This window comes from Lissotriton vulgaris, chromosome 7, assembly GCF_964263255.1.
Source record: "Lissotriton vulgaris chromosome 7, aLisVul1.2, whole genome shotgun sequence".
Taxonomy (NCBI): domain Eukaryota; kingdom Metazoa; phylum Chordata; class Amphibia; order Caudata; family Salamandridae; genus Lissotriton; species Lissotriton vulgaris.
This window is the reverse complement of record NC_141695.1, coordinates 197,130,952-197,153,679: the sequence shown is the minus strand read 5'-3', so window position 1 is coordinate 197,153,679 and position 22,728 is coordinate 197,130,952. Positions and strand designations below refer to the sequence as shown.

Here is a 22,728-nt window from a genome sequence, read left to right as displayed (position 1 = left end):
ACAGGTCTTGCGAAGGCAGAATGTTGTTGGTGTTGGAGCTGGGGTTGGAGAGTTCCTTCACGATGTTGAAGAGCTCTTTGTTGTTGTGTGCGTTGTTATCCAGGCGGTTTTTGAAGGAAGCCCTCTTGGGGGTTTTGATGAGTTGATGGTGTCTGCGGGTGGCATCCTTGTGGGCTGCGTAGTTGTCCAGTGTTTGTTCACAGAGCCACTTCTCCAGTTTTCGTCAGGTTCGTTTGGAGGCCTGGAGGTCTTCGGTGAACCAGGTGGCTTTCTTGCTGGAGTGGTTGTTGGAGGGTGTCTTGAGCGGTGCGAGGGTGTTGGCACAGTCATCGATCCACTGTTTAAGGTTGCGGGCGGCAGTGTTGGGGTCGGTGGAGTCGGCAGGTGGGTTCTGGGCGAGAGTGTTGGTTAGCTGATCTTCTGTGATTTTGCTCCAGCAGCGTCAGGGCATTTGTTGGGTGCGGTGGTGTGTGGTGGGTCTCCTGAAGGTGAAGTGGATGCAGTGGTGGTCAGTCCAGTGGGGTTCGGTGGTGTGGCTGAAGGAGATGTGGGAGGTTGCGGTGAAGATGGGGTCCAGTGTGTGGCCGGCGGCGGGGGTTGGTGTTGTCACAAGCTGTCTAAGTCCGAGGTTGGCGAGGTTGTCGATCAGGGTGGTGGAGTTGGTGTCGTTATTGTTCTCTAGGTGGAAGTTCAGGTCCCCAAGGTCCAGCAGATTTTGAATCCCTTCAGGGGATTTTGAAACCAGCAGGGTGTCATCTACAAGCAGGCGGGCCGGGACCTTCCTGTTGGCCAGGCTCAGTTTGTTGTGGTTGGATTGCTCCAAACGGGTCAACAGATCATTATTGTGTAGCAAACACAAAATTGGACCTAAAACGTACCCCTGGTTTACACCCCAGGACAATGGAATAGGGTCTAACAACTCCCCAGGTGAACCACACTTAACCTCGGCGTAATTTCTCAGGTGAAGCCTCCCGATAACATCATCTAAGTATGTCGAAACCCCCATAAAATACAAAACCTTTCACTGGGCTTTCCTTGGACCGAGATCAAATGCCTACCAGAGGTCAACGAAGATTACATAGAGGTGACCACCTCCCAACATAATATATTTCCAATGAATTAATTGAAGTTGGAGAACTTGATCAGTGGTGCTAGTTCCAGCCCTAAACTCAGCTTGCAGTGGGGCCAATACTCCTGCATCCTCGATCCAGTCTTGTAATCTACTCACAAGGATTTGACTGAAGAGCTTCTGTGAACAGTTGATGTGACTAATGGGCAGGTAGTTGGAGGGTAGGGACTTTAAACCTTTTTTGTAGATAGGAATGATCTCAGCCCCTGCCCATGCCAGTGGCGTAGCCATCCTATTAATATTAAAATTAAATAATAGCATTTGTAAAGTGCACAGCTACCTCTGGAGAGGTGTCCCGGCGCTGGGAAGCAATTGCCCCGAGACACATGGTGCTGGGCTACCCTGCCACCAGAGCTGGGGATCGAACCGTGAACCCTGTGGTCCAGAGTCAGGCACCCTGGCCACTGCACCACGCCTCTTCCACAGCAATAATGTATATAAAAGACAGGGAAAGGTAGGGGCTTTAAGTCTCCCCTTTAGCTTTAAACAAGTCCCTGGTACCTTATCCAACCCTGGCGCTTTCCCTGGGCTAATCCAGTCTATGGTGGTGTCATCCTCACTTACAGAGATAGGGCAAACAGCACATTCATCCTGGCTGGTCAAAACGACCCCAAATTGAACACTCTGCCAAAAAAGCTCAGTTCACGTAGAAAGCTGGGCAGTGTCACACCTTCTGCCACCCTACTGCCAGAACTGGCTGCAAGTCCAGCAGTTGACAATTTGTCCTGCTCATTCAGCCCTATATCACACTCATAAAGTCCTGTAAAATAATCAATCCAGGCGGCAGCTGTAATGTTGCAAGACAGGGGGGCAGCAGATTCTGGGCCCTTCTTGGACACTATTTTTCAAAAGGAGCGGTGGTCTTTCTCATTGGTTGCAAGCTGTAGTGCCTCCCATTTGGCCATTTCATGATCTCACTTGGCTTTATTTAAGCTGGCTTTGTAGAAGGACCTGGCTTCCTGCATTGTGACTAATCCCACCTTTAATGGCCTCTGTCAGAGCCTGTCTTGCTACCCCGCAAGCCTTAGTATGCAGAACTCAGTACAGTTCTGTAGAAAATCCAACAAAGATTCACCTTCTAAAAGGGGGAAAATCGGGCTTATACAACAATGAAAAAGCAGGTAATTTTATAGGGTTTTAGACAAAGGATTTCATACATTCACTATAAAAGAGCAGGGTTCACAGGCTACGCATCAATGGGGAACAAGCACAAAGAAACAATTTACCCCAAGATACGTTGATCCTCTCATAATGTATAATGCATAATGAATCACATTAGATTCAGACGCTCTCAGAGTCTATTCAGGTAACATGAGTTGATACATAGTATGTAAGGCAGACTGGGACAGCCAGGTTGTCCTTGATTAGGTACATCACATTCAATGTGGCTGGGAAAGCCTTGGTCTTTCAATGCAAAGCTCACAGTTCTTTATTACAACAAATAAATCAACAGCAATAGTGATCATGGTGTGTAGTGCGACATCATTTCAAGCTGTAAAAAAACATAAAATTGGTTTAGGTTAGTGTAAGCTCGATTTCTAATATGTTAGGCACTACATTTCAATAAAATAAATTCCACAGTGGAGCCCTCCTCTATAAACCTTTGGGGCCCACATCCAACTTCAGTCCCCTCCTCACCCACCCCACTGCCCCATGGATGCTACAATCCAATGAATTCAGCCTTCTTGGTGTCCTCAACTATCACTTTGAGAACCAGAAAGACACCGACTTCACCAATCTCCTATAGGGGTCTCAGGATTCTGGACATCACCCAATGAGTAAGTAGCCCCACCCATACAGTGGCTTACCTCTTTGACCCAATCTTTGCCAACTTCCCCAATGTCCCGGTGGGCATCCCCATCCCTGTTACTTGGACCCACTACTACCTCATCCAATTAAATGTTCAATTACCTAACCTAATGAAACCTGCTAATTTCTGGATCACCCATTGGCAATGAAACAATATCTCCAGTGACAAATCGAAGTCAGCACTTCTCCAGCACAACAGCCTAATGTAAGTGTCTCTCACTTCAACCAATGGATAACCACCTGAACTGACTCCGTGATGTAATCCAATGCCACAGATGACGTATGCTTCATCTCTGGCAAGGGAGACAGAAAATGCTCATCCTACTGGACCTCCTAGCAGACTTCAACACCATCTCCCACCATGTCCTCATCTAGAAATCCTCAAAGCTTGAATCCAGGGACCCGCCCTACAATGGATCTGCTCCTTCATCACTGGACATTCTCGAACGGTCAGCCTCACATCCTTCCAGTCTAATGCCACCAAGCTAATCTGTGGATGCACACATGGATCCTCCCTAAGTCCCACCCTCTTCAACATCTACATGGCCCCACTCACTCCCGTTGTCCACACCCATGGTCTCAGCATTGTTGCATACGCAGATGACGCACAACTGATCCTCTCTGTCCCAGAAGACATACTTACAGCAACATCCGACTTCACCAAGTGCATATCTAACATAGCAGACTGGATTAAAAAGAGCGGCCTCAAGCTTAGTGGGCACTAAACTGAAGTTGTACTCTTCGATAAACACTCCTCTCAATGGTCACCAACATGGTGCCTGATGAGCTAGGGCCAGCTACTACTGCCACCAATGTGCAAAGAACCTGGGCACCATAATTGACGGCCAAACTTCCATGTCCATCTAAGTCAACATCGTAGCAGTAACGTGCTTATACACCCTTGCGAGAGTTTAGAAAGACTTTCAAACGGACCCCACTGAACAGCCACAGGTTGGTAACCCAAGCCCTCATTACCAACAGACTTGACTACACACTAAACATCTCACCACAAACGAGGCCCTTTGTACTTCAATGATTGCTCCTGCTTCTTCATCCCGACAATATACCTTCATATGAGTTGGACTTCTTTTCACCCACTTCCCATTGGATCTGGCACACTAAGATGAGTTGATGCGCTTTCTTCCACATCATCCCCAAGAACTGAAATGAGCTGTCTCTCTCCATTAGAGCAGTTAGTTTTGTTCCTTCAATGGCAAATGAATTCCCACTTGGGTGATTAGCATGCCTTAAGAATCTCCATAAAATAACAAAACAAAACATAACATAAAATAACATAACATAACATAAAACATTACATGCTCATTTGTCTACTCGCTCAGTTTAGTTTTCTTTTGGAGTTTGCAAACTCTAGTTTTATAGATGTCAGTAAAATAACTAAAGCTGTTTTGACTGACCATCAGTAAATTACCTCGACCAATGAGCTTGCTCAGGCATGTCAGATGGATAACTTTGAGAAGTTACTCACTCGCTCATCTTCTCTTCTCTCCTGCAGCTTTGTTCGTACTTTTGGCAATGGCGATCTACACTGGTGTCACTGTGAATTTCCTTGGCAAGCGGTTTGGGGACTGGCGCTTCTCGTGGTCGTACATCCTTGGATGGGTGGCACTGCTAATGACATTCTTTGCTGGTAAGTGTCAGTTGTACCTTTCTACACTCCAAAATGTGGTATCTGGACATATCTACTAAGGTTTTACATTACACAGTTTTGGGGTTGCACTGCAGTAAACCCTTGATGCACAATGATATTATCAAATATTTGTCAGATCTGAAGTGGAGGTAAATCTCTACAAACCCTGTACATGGCGCACTGCATAGACTTAGTCAGTGCAGCAGCCCACATATTCTATTTGAAAAGTCTTTTTACCTGAGGTCATATAGTATATGCAATTTCTAGGGCCCAACAGTATCTCGACATAAAGTTGGCAAGACAAATGGACCACCTGACTTACCTAGTCTCTCTTTTCCATGGTCTTTTTTAATTCAATGCCCCTTGTGTATATGTGTATTCAGACATGTATGCACATGGTTTGTATGGGGATTAATGTTTTGTGAACCTAGTGATAAAATAATGGAGTGCTGAACAAAAGTGGTGTATGAGAGACGGATTACATTTGGTGGAGGAAGAAGGAAAGAAGGACCCGCGTGCGTACCTGCCGGGCTCTGTCATTCATGGGGGTAACACATCTATGAGGTGTTGCTTAAAACAGGTAGTAACGCTTCAGTCCTATAGAGCAGAAGTTAGGGAATTTGCTGGATTTTGGAATGAAGAGAGTGCTATGCTAGGATCAAAAGAAGGCTTGGCTTTTTATTTTCTCTGTCCAGGACTTTTTGGGCACAACTCTGATTAGGTTGATACTGTCTTACATAGTTCACTGGAGGTCTTAATCTTGCAAGATATAGTGGAGGGCTTAGACTTAACGCCTACCTAAAACCAATAACACACTTCAAAGTGATGTGAGAAGCCCAATGGAGTTCTTCATGTGTGGGTGTCAAAACTCCCCAGACACATGATCAGATGGGCAGCAGCATGAGGGATACTAGTGAAGGGAGTTAGATGTAATTCTGGGACATTGGCGATCAGGGCATTAAGTTTGTTGAAGTGAGATAGGACCACAGATTTTTAGAGATTTCTAAAGACTGCTCCAGAGAACAAAGTGTTGATTTTGTTGAGCTTGAAGATTTGGCGCCAGGCAACTTTGTGTGTTTTTTGAGAAAAGTGTTCAGAAGTTGTGTGCAGTGTTGCTATGGAATCCTGGGGCTTCATTACACTGGACTAAAGGTAACTGGAATCCCAGAGACTCATGCAAAGGCCACTCCTACTTACATTCTTTTTGAGGATCACTGTTGAGTAGCACAAATTTGGTATTCGCGTGATTGCTCTTTAGGTATGACCTAGACATCCAAGCCTGAATGTTAGCAAGACAATCTTTAAGGTGGGTGATGTCATTTTCCGATTTGATTTGTGGGGGGAGTTGGGTCTCCCCTGCTGACTGATGAATGTTGATGTTCTTGCCAGTGAGAGGGATTACAAGGGGTTCTAGGTAGAGGCTGAACATTGCTGGAAGAAGGAGGGCTAGGGCAGAGATATCGTTTGGAGGTGCTCATCTGAGGTTCTTGTAGGAGGTCTTGGAAGACCATTTTTGAGGAGAGGGTTTTAAATAGGGTTTATGATTGATGGCGTCAAAGGGTGCAGAGAAATCTAGATGGAACTTCAGGCATGAGCTGCTGTTGTCAGTGGATTGATGTGGATAATTTACTCCTTAGTGAATGTCTTGGTGACTCCAGACTAGTAATCTCGAGGGAGGGTGAGCATCTTATGGAAATCAGCCTCTGCAGGACTGTGGTTGTTAATTTGGGAGAGGGAACTACCTACAAACTTAATACTGGTAAGGCAAACCTCTGAGAAAATCTCTGCTCTGTCATGTTACAAGCAGCAGGCAATTCCCAAAGAAGTGAGTTTTAAGCACCATCAACAATTTTAAAGCAAGCAGCACAGCACAATAAAATTCCCAAACCAGTTTAGAAAAGAGAAGAAAAATGTAATGATAAAAAAAAAACAAATCTTTAAAATCGGTCAAAACTAGCAAGAGATAAGGGGCCAGATGTAGGTAAATCACATTTACCGATTTTGAAATGCCGAATATTACCGAATTTTACCGATTCGGTATTTCAAAATCGGTAAATGGGATGTAGGTACCAACATCTGGATTTATTACCGATTCCTTAAAAATTCGGTATTTACCGATTCGGTAAATACAGAATCGGTATTTGCTATTGAATCCTATGGGCCTTGAAGCCCATAGGATTCAATTCAAATACCGATTCGGCATTTACCGAATCGGTAAATACCGAATTTGTCAAGGGTGCAGGGGGTGTCACTTTGACACCCTCTAGCACCCCCAAAACGGGCATGTGTGCAATGTGGCACACAGACATGCCCGGCACGTCTGTCTGTCACATGGCACATGTGTACATGCACAGATGTACATGTACACAGGAATCGGTATTTTACCATGGATTTGTATTCCATGGTAAAATACAGATTCTGAAAGCCATGTGCCAATGGAAAATTGGCTACCCACATTTCAATCTTGCATTTTCGGTAAAATTACCGAATCGGTAAAATTACCGAAAATGCAACATTTAAGGGCCCCTGCATGTCAATGGCCATTCACCGATCGGTAAATGGCTATTTTCGGCCACCTACATCTGGCCCATGATGTTCTAATTTTAAAAAAGAGCACTGAGCAAAAGTAAAACACCAATTAAAAATTCACCGCTCTCTGTTGACCGGGACCTAAGTGTGATTTCTGAGCAGGCGTGATGAGTCGTCTCTGTAAAGATATTTCTGTGAAGTTAGTCCCTGAAATGGAAATCAAAATCTTCCAGCATGGAAAGTTCTAAGGCTGTGGTCTGTCAAAATAATCATCACTGAACTCCTGCTGAAACCATTGGTTTTGGCACCAATAGCTCATACATAGACAAATATTGATTTCATATCCACTGAGGTCATTTCGCTGGTTGGATAGATTTACTACCTTGCCCGGGTCCACGTTTGTACCTTCAAAAGAGGTGAGTTTCAGTGAGGTGGGAAGAGTTTCAGAGAGTTGAGAAGCTGTGATATATCCTCAGTGGAGGGTAAAGGCGGGTCAAAGTGAGTGCTAGAGGTACTAGTGGAGAAAATGCTGGTACTTCAGTGTAGTAAATGTGCAATCTGTGCCAATTTTCAGTTATATTGACTTGCCCAAACAGGATTTTCATTTGTGCAATCACCCTGTGCTTCCCTGACATTTGCCAAGGATGCCTTCCTAAATGAGAAGGCTGCTGGGATTTCTTGTTGATTCCAAGTAAAATGGCGTTTCTATGTGCTTGGCTTTTTATAGCCTTTTCTACTTGTGGGACTTTTTGTGAATGGGACTTGCTATTGCTTCCAGTTTGATTTAATCTAGTTCCTGAGTGGAATCCAGCGTTTACCAATTTACTGTTTTTGTCCATAGTTTTTGTCCTCAAATGGTTGTTCCTGTTATAAGTAGTAGAAAACTTTATTCGGTAGCCAAGTACCATCAAAGTACACATAAATAAAACATTGCAATAAATACATCAAGATACATTCTAAAACATCACACGACTCTAACTCATTAAAAAAGAAATACAAGTTGGAAGTCCCTTCCTATGATCATTCTTTGTGTGCAAAACAAGAGCAAATGTCATACAAAGCTGTGTGCACAGCAAGCAGTGAACACATAAAAACACATACATTTTATCCTTTTGTTCTACATAAAATAGATATTGTTAAAATTAAGTAATAGTTCAAAATTAACCTAGTCACTGGGAGTCACAATCTGTAGTCTACCACGTTTATGCCAGACTGTCTGTAAAGATTTGCTTGTAGCAATGACAATTGCAGGGGTAGCATCACTCTTTAAAATTCTAAATGGCACTAAAAGTTTGCAGCCTGATTCATCATAGTGCCCTTTTGCGAGTTTGAAATAGCGAATCATAAGGAATCGCTATTTCAGACTCGCAAAACGGGATTCATGTAGGAATCGCAGAAACAAAAGCGATTCCTACATATTCCTTATTTGCGATTAGCAAATTGCTAATCGCAAATAAGGAATAACTCCCCATTCATTCCTATGGGCCAAAAGGCCCATAGGAATGAATGGGGAGTTATTCCTTATTTGCGATTAGCAATTTGCTAATCGCAAATAAGATTGCGATTTAAAGGGTGCCAGGGGTGTCCAAAGGACACCCTGTAGCACCCCTTAAAAGTAAATACGAACAGGTGTTGCACACACACATGTCCAAAGGACATGTGTGTGTGCAACATGCAACTTAGAAAAATGCTTTAAAAAGCATTTTTCTGTTTTCGCTATTTACCACGAGGTTTGACCTCGCGGTAAATAGCGGGCCGAAGTTGCGAATTCGCAATTTTTAAATGGATGATGAATTGCATTTAAGGAATCTCAAATTGAGATTCCTTAAATGTAATTCATCGCAAAAAAGCGAAATCGCTATTACCGATTTTTGCATTTGGGATGATGAATCCCAAATGCAAAAATAGAGCTCACAAAGGGCCAGATTCTCAGAATCTGGCCCTTTGCGTGCCCATTTCGGCTTGATGAATCAGGCGGTTAGTCATCTCCAGATTGCGACATATGGGAATAATCCATTCCCGGCGCGGGCCAAGATAGACAGGACAAAAGAATAGTATTTGTATCTCATCCTCATTTTCCAAGCACATGCCGGACAAATACTGGAAACTGGGTCCTTGTGCCATTTATTGGTAAAGGACCTCAGAGGTAAAGTGCTAAATTGAAAACGAATATAAAGGCTTTTAGCTAAGGGGATGAGAAAAAATCTAGGAATTCCTCAAAACTGGCAAGTGGTTTAATATCTAGAAATCTATTTGTCAACGTGCCATCTTGGATATGAATCCAGTAGCTGGATTTCAAGATATTAAGATCGATTTTGCCAATTGGTACATAGCCTTATCAGACCCAACTTACTAAATCAGTCTGAAGGAAATGTAACCCAAGGTATTGACTTAGCAGAAAGCAGGTCAACGATGCAATCTCTAAATTCCCTTAGCTCAGGTTTGACCCATAATCGAACCCAATAAACAAGTGGTCTAAGAACAGCCAGGTCTGCAATTCCTTTTAATCCTAGATCACAGAATAAGGGGGTTAACTGTGTTCTACTGGGAACAGAAACCAAGCGTATGACATATCTATTTTTCGCAACAGTAAGTGGAGAGACATCAGTACAACCCCACGTCTGAGCGCCATACAGAGCCGCCCCTTGCACCTTATCACGATATACTACCAGGGCCAGTGAGACGGCACAAGAGCTTGTTGGCTTATGCAACCCATTAATAGCGCTTGCTCTGTGCTCGAGTAGTAGCTTGCTTTTACTTAGCTGGTCCTTCCACTTCAGGCTCTCCATTACCTTGATGTATATTCATCAGCAAGGAGCTGGAGCCCCACTGGTGTCTTAGAAATGAGAAGGGAGTCATCTGCAAATGAAAGAATCGGTACCTTATTGCCATTCTGGGCAGGGAAATAATTTCTACAATTCATCAGAATATTGACCACATCATTTATATAGAGGGTAAAGGGCCAATGTAACAACTTGTCAAGAATTTGCTTGACAAAGATCTTCTGAGCATTGTCAATTAAGCGAATTGGCCTATAATTTGAAGGTACGCATGCATTACCCTTCTTATATATTGTGACAATCTCAGCCCCTTTCCAGGAGTCAGGTGCCTCACCCCCCTGTGCTATAGCATGAGAAAGCAGATTAAGATAGAGTGTCCATATCGGGGGTTCCGATTTGTATAAGTCCCCTGGAATAGTATCCGGTTCTGTCACCTTAGCAATTTTTAGAGAGGAGATGGCACTGGCAGTATCCTCCAAGCTAAAGGCTATAGCTGGACCATGGGATTCTAAGGTGTCATTGCAAGATGAACCTATGATGGTCATTGGGTTACTGCCAGGCACTGAAGTTTCACCAACCTTTGCCTCGTAGAGGTAAGAGAAATGGGATACCCATTTGTCAGCTGGTATATGATGTTGGTAGCTCTTTGTATTATCAGCACTAGTTTGGGTCACCATACGCCAAAAGAGGCTATTATCATTTCTTTTAACTGAAAGCAGCATGTCCTCCCAAATTCTATTGTCCCAACTCTTTTTTGCAAGGTTTAACAAGGCTATTTAGGTATGCCTAGCTAGGGCTATTAGGACCCTGTCGCCGCATAAACAGCGGATTTTAAGGAACATTTGGCTTGCTTGCAAGTGAGATCATACCAATTGATATCTTTTCCCAAAGCTGGCTTCTTATAGGCCATATCTTTATAGAATACCAGTTGGAGCACTTTCAAAAGTAGGTGATGTATGCTCTGGATTGGAATTTCTAGCTTATTCACCCCTTCATAGTTTGTTAAGAACTTGACGTAAAGCCCAGATATCTGAGACAGCAGCATTGGGCTCAACATAACTTTGGGCCAGGGAACATAACGTTGGCTATTGGGTAATACAGGTTCAGGCACTACTGTGTAGCATGTATTCGACTCCCAAGTCTATCATATGCCCCCCATGCTGTAGTTTTTTCCAGCCTGTACCAGTTAAAATTTTACAGCACTGTGGTTGGAATCATGTGATGGTTTGGTCTTTAGTCTCTGGAGCTTTGCCCAATTTGTCCTTAATCCGCCTGGAGATATAGATTTTAGATTTGGACACAATTGTTTATGTTAAACCTAGAGGTATGCGCATTGTACCCAAAATGTGGCACTTGAATCTTAATCATAATATTCAAGACTTGGGCTTCAGAAAATGGAAATAATACATCTTATGTTTATTTAGCAATATATGTACACAGCTTGTTGTATGTTCCATAAAAAAACGCCACAATCCATAATAAAAATTCATAATCAAAACATAACTAGGTAACAAGAGGAATTCCAAATTGTTAATTCAAAAATATTTTTAGAGAGGATGTTAGTTGTAAATTGAAAGATTTAGACATTTGCCAGATTTTTTTACATTCACCATACATAGTAACACCTTATAAATAGAACAGCGACCATTTCTCACAATAACTTTATAGAAACTCACAGATAGACGACCAGTGTAAGGGAGCCGAATGATCTGTCATGGACATGAAACACTCCAGTGGATACAGTTTTTAACGCAGACCAAATACAAATAAGAATCAGGCATAGTGTTCTGAGATGTTCGTATTGTATGCCAAGAATCATCGTATGTACCATATGATACAATTTGGTGAACACCTTCTTACGAATTCATACAGACAGTTTGCTAACCCAAGTCTTGAAGAGTCTTGTAACCAAGAGGTGGTAGGAGTGCTCTAAGTTGGATCTGGTTTTATGATTCATGGTACTGCAAGTTGTTAGGCATCCTTATTTTATTGTCTACCCAACTCATCATGGAACATTAGGTCATGGAGACCATCTATTTAATACAAGAACAATTTATTTGCAAATTTATCAAGAAGGGTTACTCTCATACCGCTTAGCCTTTGCAATGAAGGCGCTCAAAGGCACCAGTTGAAAGCTTTGCACTATGTGGGACTGAGCACCACTTCACAACAATGATTACCTTTTGTTTTCATTTGCTCTGCCCTTACATTTAGCACAATTCGAATTAAACCCATGTGCAAAGTTCAACCAATGCGGATTTGAGCTCCAGTGACAGCCTTCAAATCGTTCTACCAATGAGGGACCATCACTTGCAATCCGCCCTGGGGTTTCTATAGCAGAGGGCAAGCAATGGAGACATATTCAGTTGAGTCTAAGACACAAATCTATGTCACACTGTGTTCTGGCAGTTGCTTCTGAAACAGGGACCTTCAATTATAATTCTTTTGTGATATTTATTCCAAAGTAATTCAATTACAAAACATGCCTTAAGCAGGTATTGATTATTATAGTGCCCTCTTGTTGATACATCATGGTTCATAGAAGCACATCTTTCAGTTGTTCCAGTATTTGCAACATTAGCTAGTTTTGGAACACTAATAACTTTACATACTGACATGTTATAAAGTTGCACATTTCTGAAACGTGGTTTTTGGAACATTTCCCCTTTGTAAAATCTGTGTAGTCATACTTTTTAAGAGCACATTTTAAACGTTATTTAGAATTAGTTCTAATATTACTATTGAACATACTCTGCACACAAAATCAATAGCCTTAGTATTTAGAAAGTATTTCCTTAATACATTTCTGAATTAGGAGGTGGGTAGTATGTTCCATCCACCAGTGGATTACATACCATAATAGAGACTAATCCAATAATTAAGACCTCCTGTTATGCTCCCTAACCATTGCTGTGTTACAACATTTAACAATTGCTACACTATTTAGAAATGTTGGTCTTAGATGTCCTAATTGGTTGTGGCAACATCTCCCACACTTTACTTATCTTGAGTATTTCATTTCTATAGTTATGAATCTGCAGTTGGCAGCACTGCACTTAAATGTCACCCGCTAAACCTCTGTTCAAAAGATTTATTGCTAATAGACTTATTTGCAGTGTTCGCTAAAGAAAGCACTACGCATTAATCTTATCCACAAAAAAGGCATGTGCACAGTTGAAGTGACTATGTGCTTATCAAAATTGTGTTTTTGTGACCTCACTACTAATACATTGGTAAGACTCTGCTAGTCCCCGTGCTCATTTCACCAATATCCAATGTAAATTGAGGTGCTCAGTATACCATGTGCATCTTAGCTATTTACCCAACTCATATATTTTTCTTACACTGGAGAATGTTGTCTGGGGGTCTGTAATGAACAATCTGCAAACTGTAATGTTGTGAATTTCATTCCTGACTCCTGCTTTCTTTTCCAGGAATTTTTTATATGTGTGCCTACAGAATGCATGAATGCAGGCGGGCCTCTGGGCCGCGCTAAGATTCCCTGCAGTTTCCCCAGCGGTTTTTGAGGCCGTCCAAGGGGCAACTTCCTCGAGGCTCAAATAGGCAAGGAAGCAGGCAACAGACTCAACAAGCACCTGGAAAAGAAAGTCACACCGGAGTTCTTTTCATCCCTCCGTAATACTTTCACCTGCATGTCCCGCAAGCTGATTCCATGCAGAATGTCATTGCTCAACAGAGGAAAAACAGAATGCAGTTCATGCGATTGACACCACTGTTTGGCCCCTTCAGAGGCCTGCACCAGGAAGTACAGATGCAGTTAGATCACAGATGATGCAGGCTGGCCTATAAGGAGATTGGGCGATTTCCTAATAAGCCTGCACCGCTGAAAGGCTGGTGGTACTTTGGATGAGTCAGTCCCAGTCAGAGTTTGTTTCCACCCAAGCCCACTGGCCCTTCACAGGCACAAGCTTGTTGGGAAATCTCACAATTTTCCTGTAGGCCATTTATCTTCTGGTTGCATGGGCGGGGGGTTGCGGGTTGGATTTGGGAGTTATGGTAGAGGAGCATCAATTACAACCCTCATGGAAAGCCTTACTTCCTGCATTCACATTCAAATGTAGTATGCTCACTGTCAGTTTGGTTACCTATTTTTTCTATTTTACATATAACACTGGATGTTTTCTTGAAATTAGTAGGAAGCTATGATGATATACTGACAAGCCCCAAATATATAAATAAAAAAAATATTAAATAACATAATAGGATAATGTGAAGTTAAACAGAACAGATGTGTAAGACATTCTGAAAATCATAGGAAGCGGAAAGCATCAACAAAGTAAAGCAAGCATTGTTCTTTCTAAGTTTAGGTCTGGTTAGATGTGCCTTTTATCTAAGACTGTTTTAGGGTAACATCTGAAGAAAGGGACTCACAGCAAGGGACCTTTGTCAATTTACAGGAAGTACTGCAAGAAACAATTCAAATAACCAAAAATACTTGCATATAGCACTCCTTATTGTCTATTTGCCTACACTAAGAACACCTAGTCAAGTATTTACAGTCTGTATAATAGGATGCTGTAAGCATCATATATAAGTAATGTTCATTAAACATTCTTCTGCATTCCTATCCAGACTTGCTGGCATTGTCATTGTTTTTGTTTAACTCAGTACCATAAATACATCTGAAACTCCATATGTAGTGGATTTAAAAATGACTACACATGAACTCTTAGAATTGATGCTAGCATCACCATGCTTGTTGATTGACCCCAGGTGCATGACTTTTTAACAGTTTTGAAAGGTTTCATGAAAAAGGTCTTTAGTTTGGTTTTAATGGATAGGTAGATATTAGAGAACATTTTTCGCAGGTGCAAAATGTCAGAGAAAGTGATACTATGAAGTAATGGAGCACAATGACCATTTGATAGTAGGGAGGAGAAGGGGTGAACAGCTAATATAAGCTAATATACATACTCATGTCTCTGTGAAGTACTCTGGGAGGTCTGAGAAAGCATAAATGTTAGGCTGAGAGGTTTGTTTTAGAGTTAGGTAAAATGATCATCTAAGAGGATTATTGTAAGTAAAGATTTCAGGCTAATTTCAGCATATATTATTGGGTGGAATTTTCAGCGTTGCTTTAAGTAAGTATAGCTGAAAGAAAGAAGCTGATGCAAGTGGTATGTAGCAATGAATGGTCCAAAAGACGTCATGGTTGCAACTATACCAAACATTGTAATTTGTTTGTCAGTAAAAGAAATAAAACACACTTTCGAACACAAATATCTGTGATTATCTACACATTTAATTCTTGAAGCCACTTTCACAAATTCTCACACCACAGTCACAATACAATCTCAAGCTATTGGCCACTGTGATGTTCCCTTCATTATAACTGAATGTGGGTAGGGCGAGGCAATCCTACTGCAATGTGATTGGGTTTAGAATCCAAGGTGCTTGTAAACTGAGATGATTAATGCCCCCATGATCAGCAGAAGATTCTATGCCGGAGATCATTCACTTGGTTTCTGAAAAAGGGTAACATGTTGGAAAGCCTTGATCAAAAAACAGAAGGTTTAATACCTACTATACTTGAAGGGAAATATGTTATTTATGACCTGGTATATCCATGATTTAAATCTAGAACTAGACCAATGAGATCTAAAGGTGTTTCATACCTTATCACCTCTTGATGTGACTCATAGAATTTATTGCTGACCATCGGGGTGTTGATCATCATTGTGTCCCTGTCATCTGCCTACTCCCACTTTCAGCGCGTGGACACGCCGGTGTGCGTAAGCGCAGCGCTTAATAAATGTCCCAATAATAATAATAATAATAATGTATCAGAGGCCACTGAGTTCTCTTAGAAGACTTTAGAAGATCCAATTAAAGTGCATTGGATACTACAAGTAGGTAGATCATTTTCCTGTACTACAGACTATCATAAAAAAATTAATTGAATGAGTAAAAAGCCAATGTAAATCACGATGACACAACTTATATTTGTGAAGTAGGCACACTGTAGGATTTTAACACACATTTCTTTATGCTGAATACTTTCATGCTTGGTTTTTTGTTGCAAGTTTTCTGCATTACTTCATAGGACAGTACACACGCAATGCAATCCAAATATGCAAATTCATTTAATAGACATTGAGCCGTACCATTTTAGAAAGAAACATTTTGGATTTTCATCTAAAAACGAGTGGAAACATATCTCAGGCGAAGGGTATTAAAACCCAATAAGACTTTATGATGTCATGCATTCTTTAAAAACAATTGAACTGAATAAATATACTTATGCTCAAACAAATCCAGTGCAATAAGGCACACAATTAGATATGTATTGCTGACATATGTTACGAAATAACAAAACAAATTGCTAATTACAGTGTGGGATCATTGCTTTATTGCAGTCTTATCTTTGCCTCTTGGTCAACAATGTAAGTGAATATTTCAATGTATCATAATACCTTATGCTGTTGGTGTGTGATAGGCTGGAGGTACCCAATGTCTATTGTTCAAAGATATCATATATTGCTGGAAAATGTAATCAATATCAATTGTGTTATAATATGCATTCAGAGATTTTTGTTTGATTGAATCACTTAATTGATTGTATCAGTGCACACCTCCTGATTGATAATAGTCCAAAATTTGACAGTGACCATCCACTAACTAATGATCAGTGTATTGTTTGATTGAATCTAGCCAACTGTCTGAGGCAATCACTTCTTTGTCCGATTATTACTGTCCCCTGCATCATTACACTTACCCAAGATTTTACTCAATTGACTAATAATCTGAGCCCATTGTCCCTTTGCCTGGCGAGACATTGAGCTCAGATTATCACTGCTTGTTCCTGTTCAGATGATAACACTCCTTTGTCTCAACATATCAGTAATTTGGCTGATGCAGTTGGATCACAGCTAAAGAAGGCTGGCCTATAAGGGTACAGGGAGATTTCCCACCAAGCCTGCACCTCTGAAAGGCTGGTGGTGCTTTGGAAGAGTCAGTCCCAGTCAGAGTGTGCTTCCATCCCAGCCCACCGGCCCTTCAAAGGCAGAAGCTGATGATCACTTTAATGGCTAGGGATGAACTCCTAGTAGTCATAGGTGAATACTTTGTCAAGTTTTGTTATTAAAAGCACAATAATTTTTTTAAATAGAGGTGTTTAGGATTTCTATAAATTCATTAAACAGCACCATCGTGTGAACTGCATTATAAAATTATAACACAATAGTAGAGTAATACTGAATGGCTACGAATGTTAGCCTTCAGCCGCATTTTTTGCAGCCCAAGGACAGGAAAGAGCATCGGAAAAATGAAGTGACTAGAAAAACCTTAAGATAAGAAACTGAATTTAGATAAGAAAAACACATAAAATATTATTATAACAGTAGTATAAGATGACATTTCTACATATTTTTGATTGATTCAGCAATGCAACATATTATCAGAATTATGTAACATGCATGTAGAAGCACACAAATACTTGCTTTCAGTACTATACAATTAGTTCGCAATTATGAAAGTATAAAAATTTAATTTATAGGGCTAGAATAACATTAATATGATATACACATATGTCATTATATTAATGTGCACACATTATAGTACTCTATACATTGTAAAGGCACAAAAAAGAACTGCATTAGATTTGTTGAATAAAGTACATCAGTATTGTAGGATATAATAAACATATACTACATTCTAATTGTAGCACGTTAAAGTAGAAATAGTGCATGCGTTTTAATAATAATATGATACTGAATTACAGAAATATTGTTTGTGTAATAACTTCCAGCTGAATTATTGTGGTGGAAATGGACAATAGTATAAAAGTAAAGCACATTGATTTGAAAACATTTCCTACAGAACTGGTAGAAGACCAGAGAGTATTACATTATGATTGTACAAATACTTAAACATAGACTAAAAAGAAAGAATAACATGTCAGTCCTTTGTAGTCTAGTTTCTGATCAATTTATAAACACATTGTAATATAAATTTGAATACAATTATACTGTATGTCTATAGTAGTACTATACTAGAAAAGGAAGATACAATGTTCATTCTAACTGTTGAAAAATATACAACTGTCTTGTAAATGTATGCTTTAAAAGGGGAATATCATTGTCTTTAATAGTTGTTGTATATGATAGTACACTATTATTCCATAAAAAAGAAACTCCATAAACAGCCCAAACATTGCTTGAATTTTAATATAATAATAAGGACTGTTTGTGGTAATAGTGACAGGCGAAAAAAAGTATTAGGTACAATACAGTAATCCAAATAAAACAGCATTAATTGTCTCTGAAATGTGACACATTTTTGTTCTGATGAGAGAACTGGTCACATATAAGTGTCTTGGTAAGTGTGATGTTTTCCCTTCTGTTTGCATACTGACTATATTTGTACAGCATTATAGGCCCAATACAATACAATGATTATCCATTATGAATGTACTAATATGGTGTCTCAATATAATCACATATCCAGAGTTTGAGGCCAGTTTACTGCACCAAAGATGTCTGAAAGTAAGTGTTGCAACATATATATTGGATAAAATATTCTGAAGTGGTAGAAGAAGGTAGCATTGCATTTTGATTGTAATAATACTGGGAAGCACATTGAAATGTGAGAATAAAAAGGCTGTGTTAAGTAATCTAATTGCCGATCAATTGATAACTGCATTGTAATTCAACTGTTATGTCTACAATAGTACTATCCTAGCATGAGAAGATTTAAGTTCATTATAATTACTCAAAAGTGCACAACTACATTTGCAATGGTAGAAGTACATAAAGGTGCTCTATAAAAGTGGAATACCAAAGCCAATATTAATTATTGAACAAACCTGCAATATAATGATAAAAGTATATGATACTACACTGTGACAAGCAACAGATGGGTAAGACATGAGACATACCTACTGTTTGTTGTAATAGCGACTGCACAAACGTGCATTAGGTTTCGTGACATACATGTTCATTTTAATAGTACAGTTATGAAGAAATTCTGAGCCAACCAAATGTCAAATAAAATAGCATAAACTTCATTTAAAAGCCTAACTGTAGATAATACTATTAGAAGAACACACTTGTGTGATGTCTAACTATGCAAAAAGTTGATTGATACATGTTTAATTGATTTCAATAGTAGAGTATAATAGTGTTGTAGTTTAGAAATATACACCGAAGAACTACAGCAGACTTAAAAAAAAATACATTACAGGTCACTAAAATAGCAGAACAATATAACCACACAATACATTCCAATTACATATCAACCAGATGCTGCTTTAAGTAAAATTATTAGAATCATATGGACTGTGAATTAGCGTAAGAACTGCAACTGTCTTGTAAAACAATATGGAACATAGAACACATTTGGATTAGTGAAAGTTCATGAAATAATAATAGAAGACAATGATATCACATTGTCACTACTATATGAAAAACTGGGAAAACACAACACACATACAGAAGATTTCTTTATAACAAATAGCTTAACAAGGTATACATGATACACTGCAATTTATGGGTTATTGTATAGAACCAATAGTCCTCCTCAGTGATAAATATTGCTCTTAGTTCATAGGTGGCATACATGTATCCAGAAAAGCATAGTCAGGGCAGTTAAAAGAGAATAGAAACCTATTTAAGAATTAATAACATGAATATATCAGCAGCAAGAGAGTTCAAGTCAGAGCAATTATTAAGAGCCCACAGAACTTGATAGTTATATCACCAGAGGCTGGGAAGAGCACTGTTTGCATGGTCGTTTTGCAATAGCATCATATTAGTCACTGCTTAGTTTCTGAAAGAGAGAGCCAAAAAATGGAAGTTATTTTTTTATTTAATTTGTGGAAAAGTTTGGTGCTAGTAATAAACTAACGAACCAAAGAACCTTATGGTCAAATGCTCACCTACCAATATGTTCCAATACTGTTTCTAGGTGGATCGCGGTTAATTCTTGGTAGCCCATACCCAGAAGCACCCAACCATTCTGCAGGAGATTCCGGTGTTTCTAAGACAAGGATAGGAAAGCTGTATCTGCTCTAGAATTGGTGTGCAAGGCTTTATCATTTTAGGTAAATGTAATGCCCAACATGTGTTTTCCTGTCTACGTTTTTTAAGTGACGATTCTCACACCTTGCAAACTCTGCATACGGGCTGCACAAATGCTGATAGAGTGTGTTTGTTCAGCTGTTATAACCTTTCTGCTATGCATGCATCTTTGGGGAGTCGGTTTTCCTATCAGGATGAGTTGTTTAGGGCCTATTGTGAATACAAATTTGCTAGAGCGGTGATCCTCCCAGGTGACAGAGGGCAATCAAATCACTGAAAAATCTCTCAATGCCCTCACCTTCTACCCTTTTTAATCCCTTCAATATGCAAGTTCTTTGTGCAGAAGGAACCTGTTGTAGTCATATGTAGGTTGTTGTCTCTTTAAGTATGCTCAGCAGCTCATGCCAGGAATGTTCATGGTCTCCGAGGTATGATGTTCTAAAGAAGATCAGTTAGAGACTGGGAGCACACTGGCAGGCTGCTCATGTTTGTGGTGTGTATACAAGATCTCAATAAAAGACTACATGAAGATCACCACGTGTAGCGTCTTAACACTGGCGACGAGTGACGCTTGATTGGGGACAAGCTTCGCCACCAATTTCCCTGAGAACCTATGTGTGATGATCTTTGGATATTATGGTATTATTGAATATGACATGCCTTAAAACACTGGATGGAAACGACTGAAGACTGCCTCTGACCCAACTAGCAACCAACAGCGTTGTGGAGCATCAAAAAGTTAACATTTACCTTTATTTGGGAGCAAAGAGACTTTGTCCAATGGACTTCTGGTGCTCGGGATCACAGCAGTTCACGGGCATGAGGGTGAACGCGCATGAGCAGCCATTTTTCCAGCTGCAAGGAGGAGTGTGCGACTTCAAGTACAGGATTCTCCAGCCGCAGAGCACTGGAACTTCAGTGTGTATGCACTCCTGCGACCTCACCATGACGTGGAAAAGCATGTGACATCACCACGCAGCATGTGAGCCCAGCATATTGGATCAGTCTGATGTTACTTTTTGTTTCTCTTCTCCGTGTAATTATAGACTGATCGGCTGCGACACGATCATTGGATTAAGGACAGTGCTACTTCGTGAATTTCCTCATGCATACCAAGTCAATGCCTTGGAATGTCTACAGAGCAAGGAACAGTTTTTTTGACCGCGCATCACATAACACATATTTTGCAGTCATGGCAGCTACCAGCATGTCTCAACCTCCTGCTTTTCTACGTGAGAAAGGAGAACCAATGCTTCAGTGGAAGCAATGGAGGAAACATTTTAATTCATATTTGGGGGCCTTTGGAGTTGAGAAACTTTCAGGAAATAGAACATTTGCCATTCTTCTTTACAACCAAGGGTTGGAGGGCCGTAATATTTATGAAAGTATTGATGAGTTAAAATTAGGTGATGGTGAATCCTGGGATGTTTTTGAAATATCCATGAAAATTCTGGAAGGGGTACTTTGGTCCACTCATCAATGTTGTATTAGAGAGGCACAGATTTTTCACAAGGGCACAGTAACCAAATGAAAAAGTGGCCAACTACATTGCGTTTATGAAAACACTTGCAGACACCTGTGTATATGGAGAGTTAAGCGTCTCACTTGTAAGAGATCAGTTAGTAAGGTGCACAAACAACAGCAGAGTACTAGAGAAACTACTATTGAGGAATCCTTCACTCAAAGAAGCTATTGGCATTGATGAGGGAATGGAAAATGCATCCCGCCGGGTGAAGGAAATGAAGAGTCACATGATGGTGCCTGATTATGTCCCCATGCCTAGTAGCATACATGAAGTTATGGAGAGGGAAGTGCAACACAATGCAGATGGAAACATTTGTAAAGTGACTCATGGGGGGAAGGTTACAATTTCATAAGAGGCCACTAAATTCAAATATTGTTATGGAAGTTTCAGTCATTTTTCCAGCCGTCCCAGCTGCTTTACCAAAAATTCCCCATGTCGCAAATGTGGCCTTGAAGGCCATTATGCAAGGGTTTGCAGGTCCAATGGAAGGTTACGGGCTGTGGAGAATGTGTAAAAAGTAAGAAATAGTCTGAGGACAGTGGTGTTGAATGTGAAGGGTGATGGTGAAGTGGATGTTGGTTGTATAAGCATGCCTGAATGTAAGGTTGATATTGCGGGCAAACAATGTGTGGTTCTAGCAGACTCAGGTGCCCCATTTACAATGATTGGAAATGAGTTGTGCGATGCAACATTTCCCAATGTGCATCTCTGTTCTCCATATATTGGTGGTACACATATGATGTCTTGGGTTATGTGGTAATGATGATAGAATTCAAGGCAAGAGACCATTGGAAAAGTATATGCGGCCAAGAGGGGGACAACATCCTAGGTTGGAGACATCAAAGAGATTTGGGAATGATATTAAACAGACCCTCCAGGATATCGCGATTTCGCGATTTCGCGATTTGCCGCGAAATCGGCACTTTTTAAAAAATGCCGCGATTTTTACAAAAATGCCTGCGAAATCGGCATTTTTTGTAGAAATCGCGACATTTTTCGCTATATCCTGGGAGGTCTGCTTTATGTGGCTATCGCCTGTGAATTGGGCTAGCAGCCAAGATACTCAGCAGCATTGGAGAGGCACAGCGGGGTGGCAACCCTCACACCTCCAGCCCTTGATGACCTGTTAAGAGGTGCTTCGAAGGTGACTGAGAGGAGGGGGGGGGGCAGCCCTGACACCTCCAGCCCTTGCTGACCTGTTAAGAGGAGCTGCGAAGGTGACTGAGAGGGAGGGGCTGCAGGCTCAGGAGCAGCGACATCTATTCACATGC

The 22,728-nt window shown here is 40.6% G+C and overlaps 1 protein-coding gene across 1 annotated transcript in view; it reads left to right on the top strand.

The window, feature by feature from the left end:
• Positions 1-16,982, top strand: part of LOC147701179 (lens fiber membrane intrinsic protein-like) — a 36,798-nt gene extending 19,816 nt beyond the window's left edge. Inside the window, exons 4-5 of the mRNA XM_086929934.1 lie at positions 4,452-4,586; positions 13,330-16,982. Of these exons, the coding sequence (XP_086786060.1) occupies positions 4,452-4,586; positions 13,330-13,391 (197 nt within the window). The 3' untranslated portion in view covers positions 13,392-16,982. The remainder of the gene's footprint in view (positions 1-4,451; positions 4,587-13,329) is intronic.
• The last annotated feature ends 5,746 nt before the right edge of the window (positions 16,983-22,728 follow it).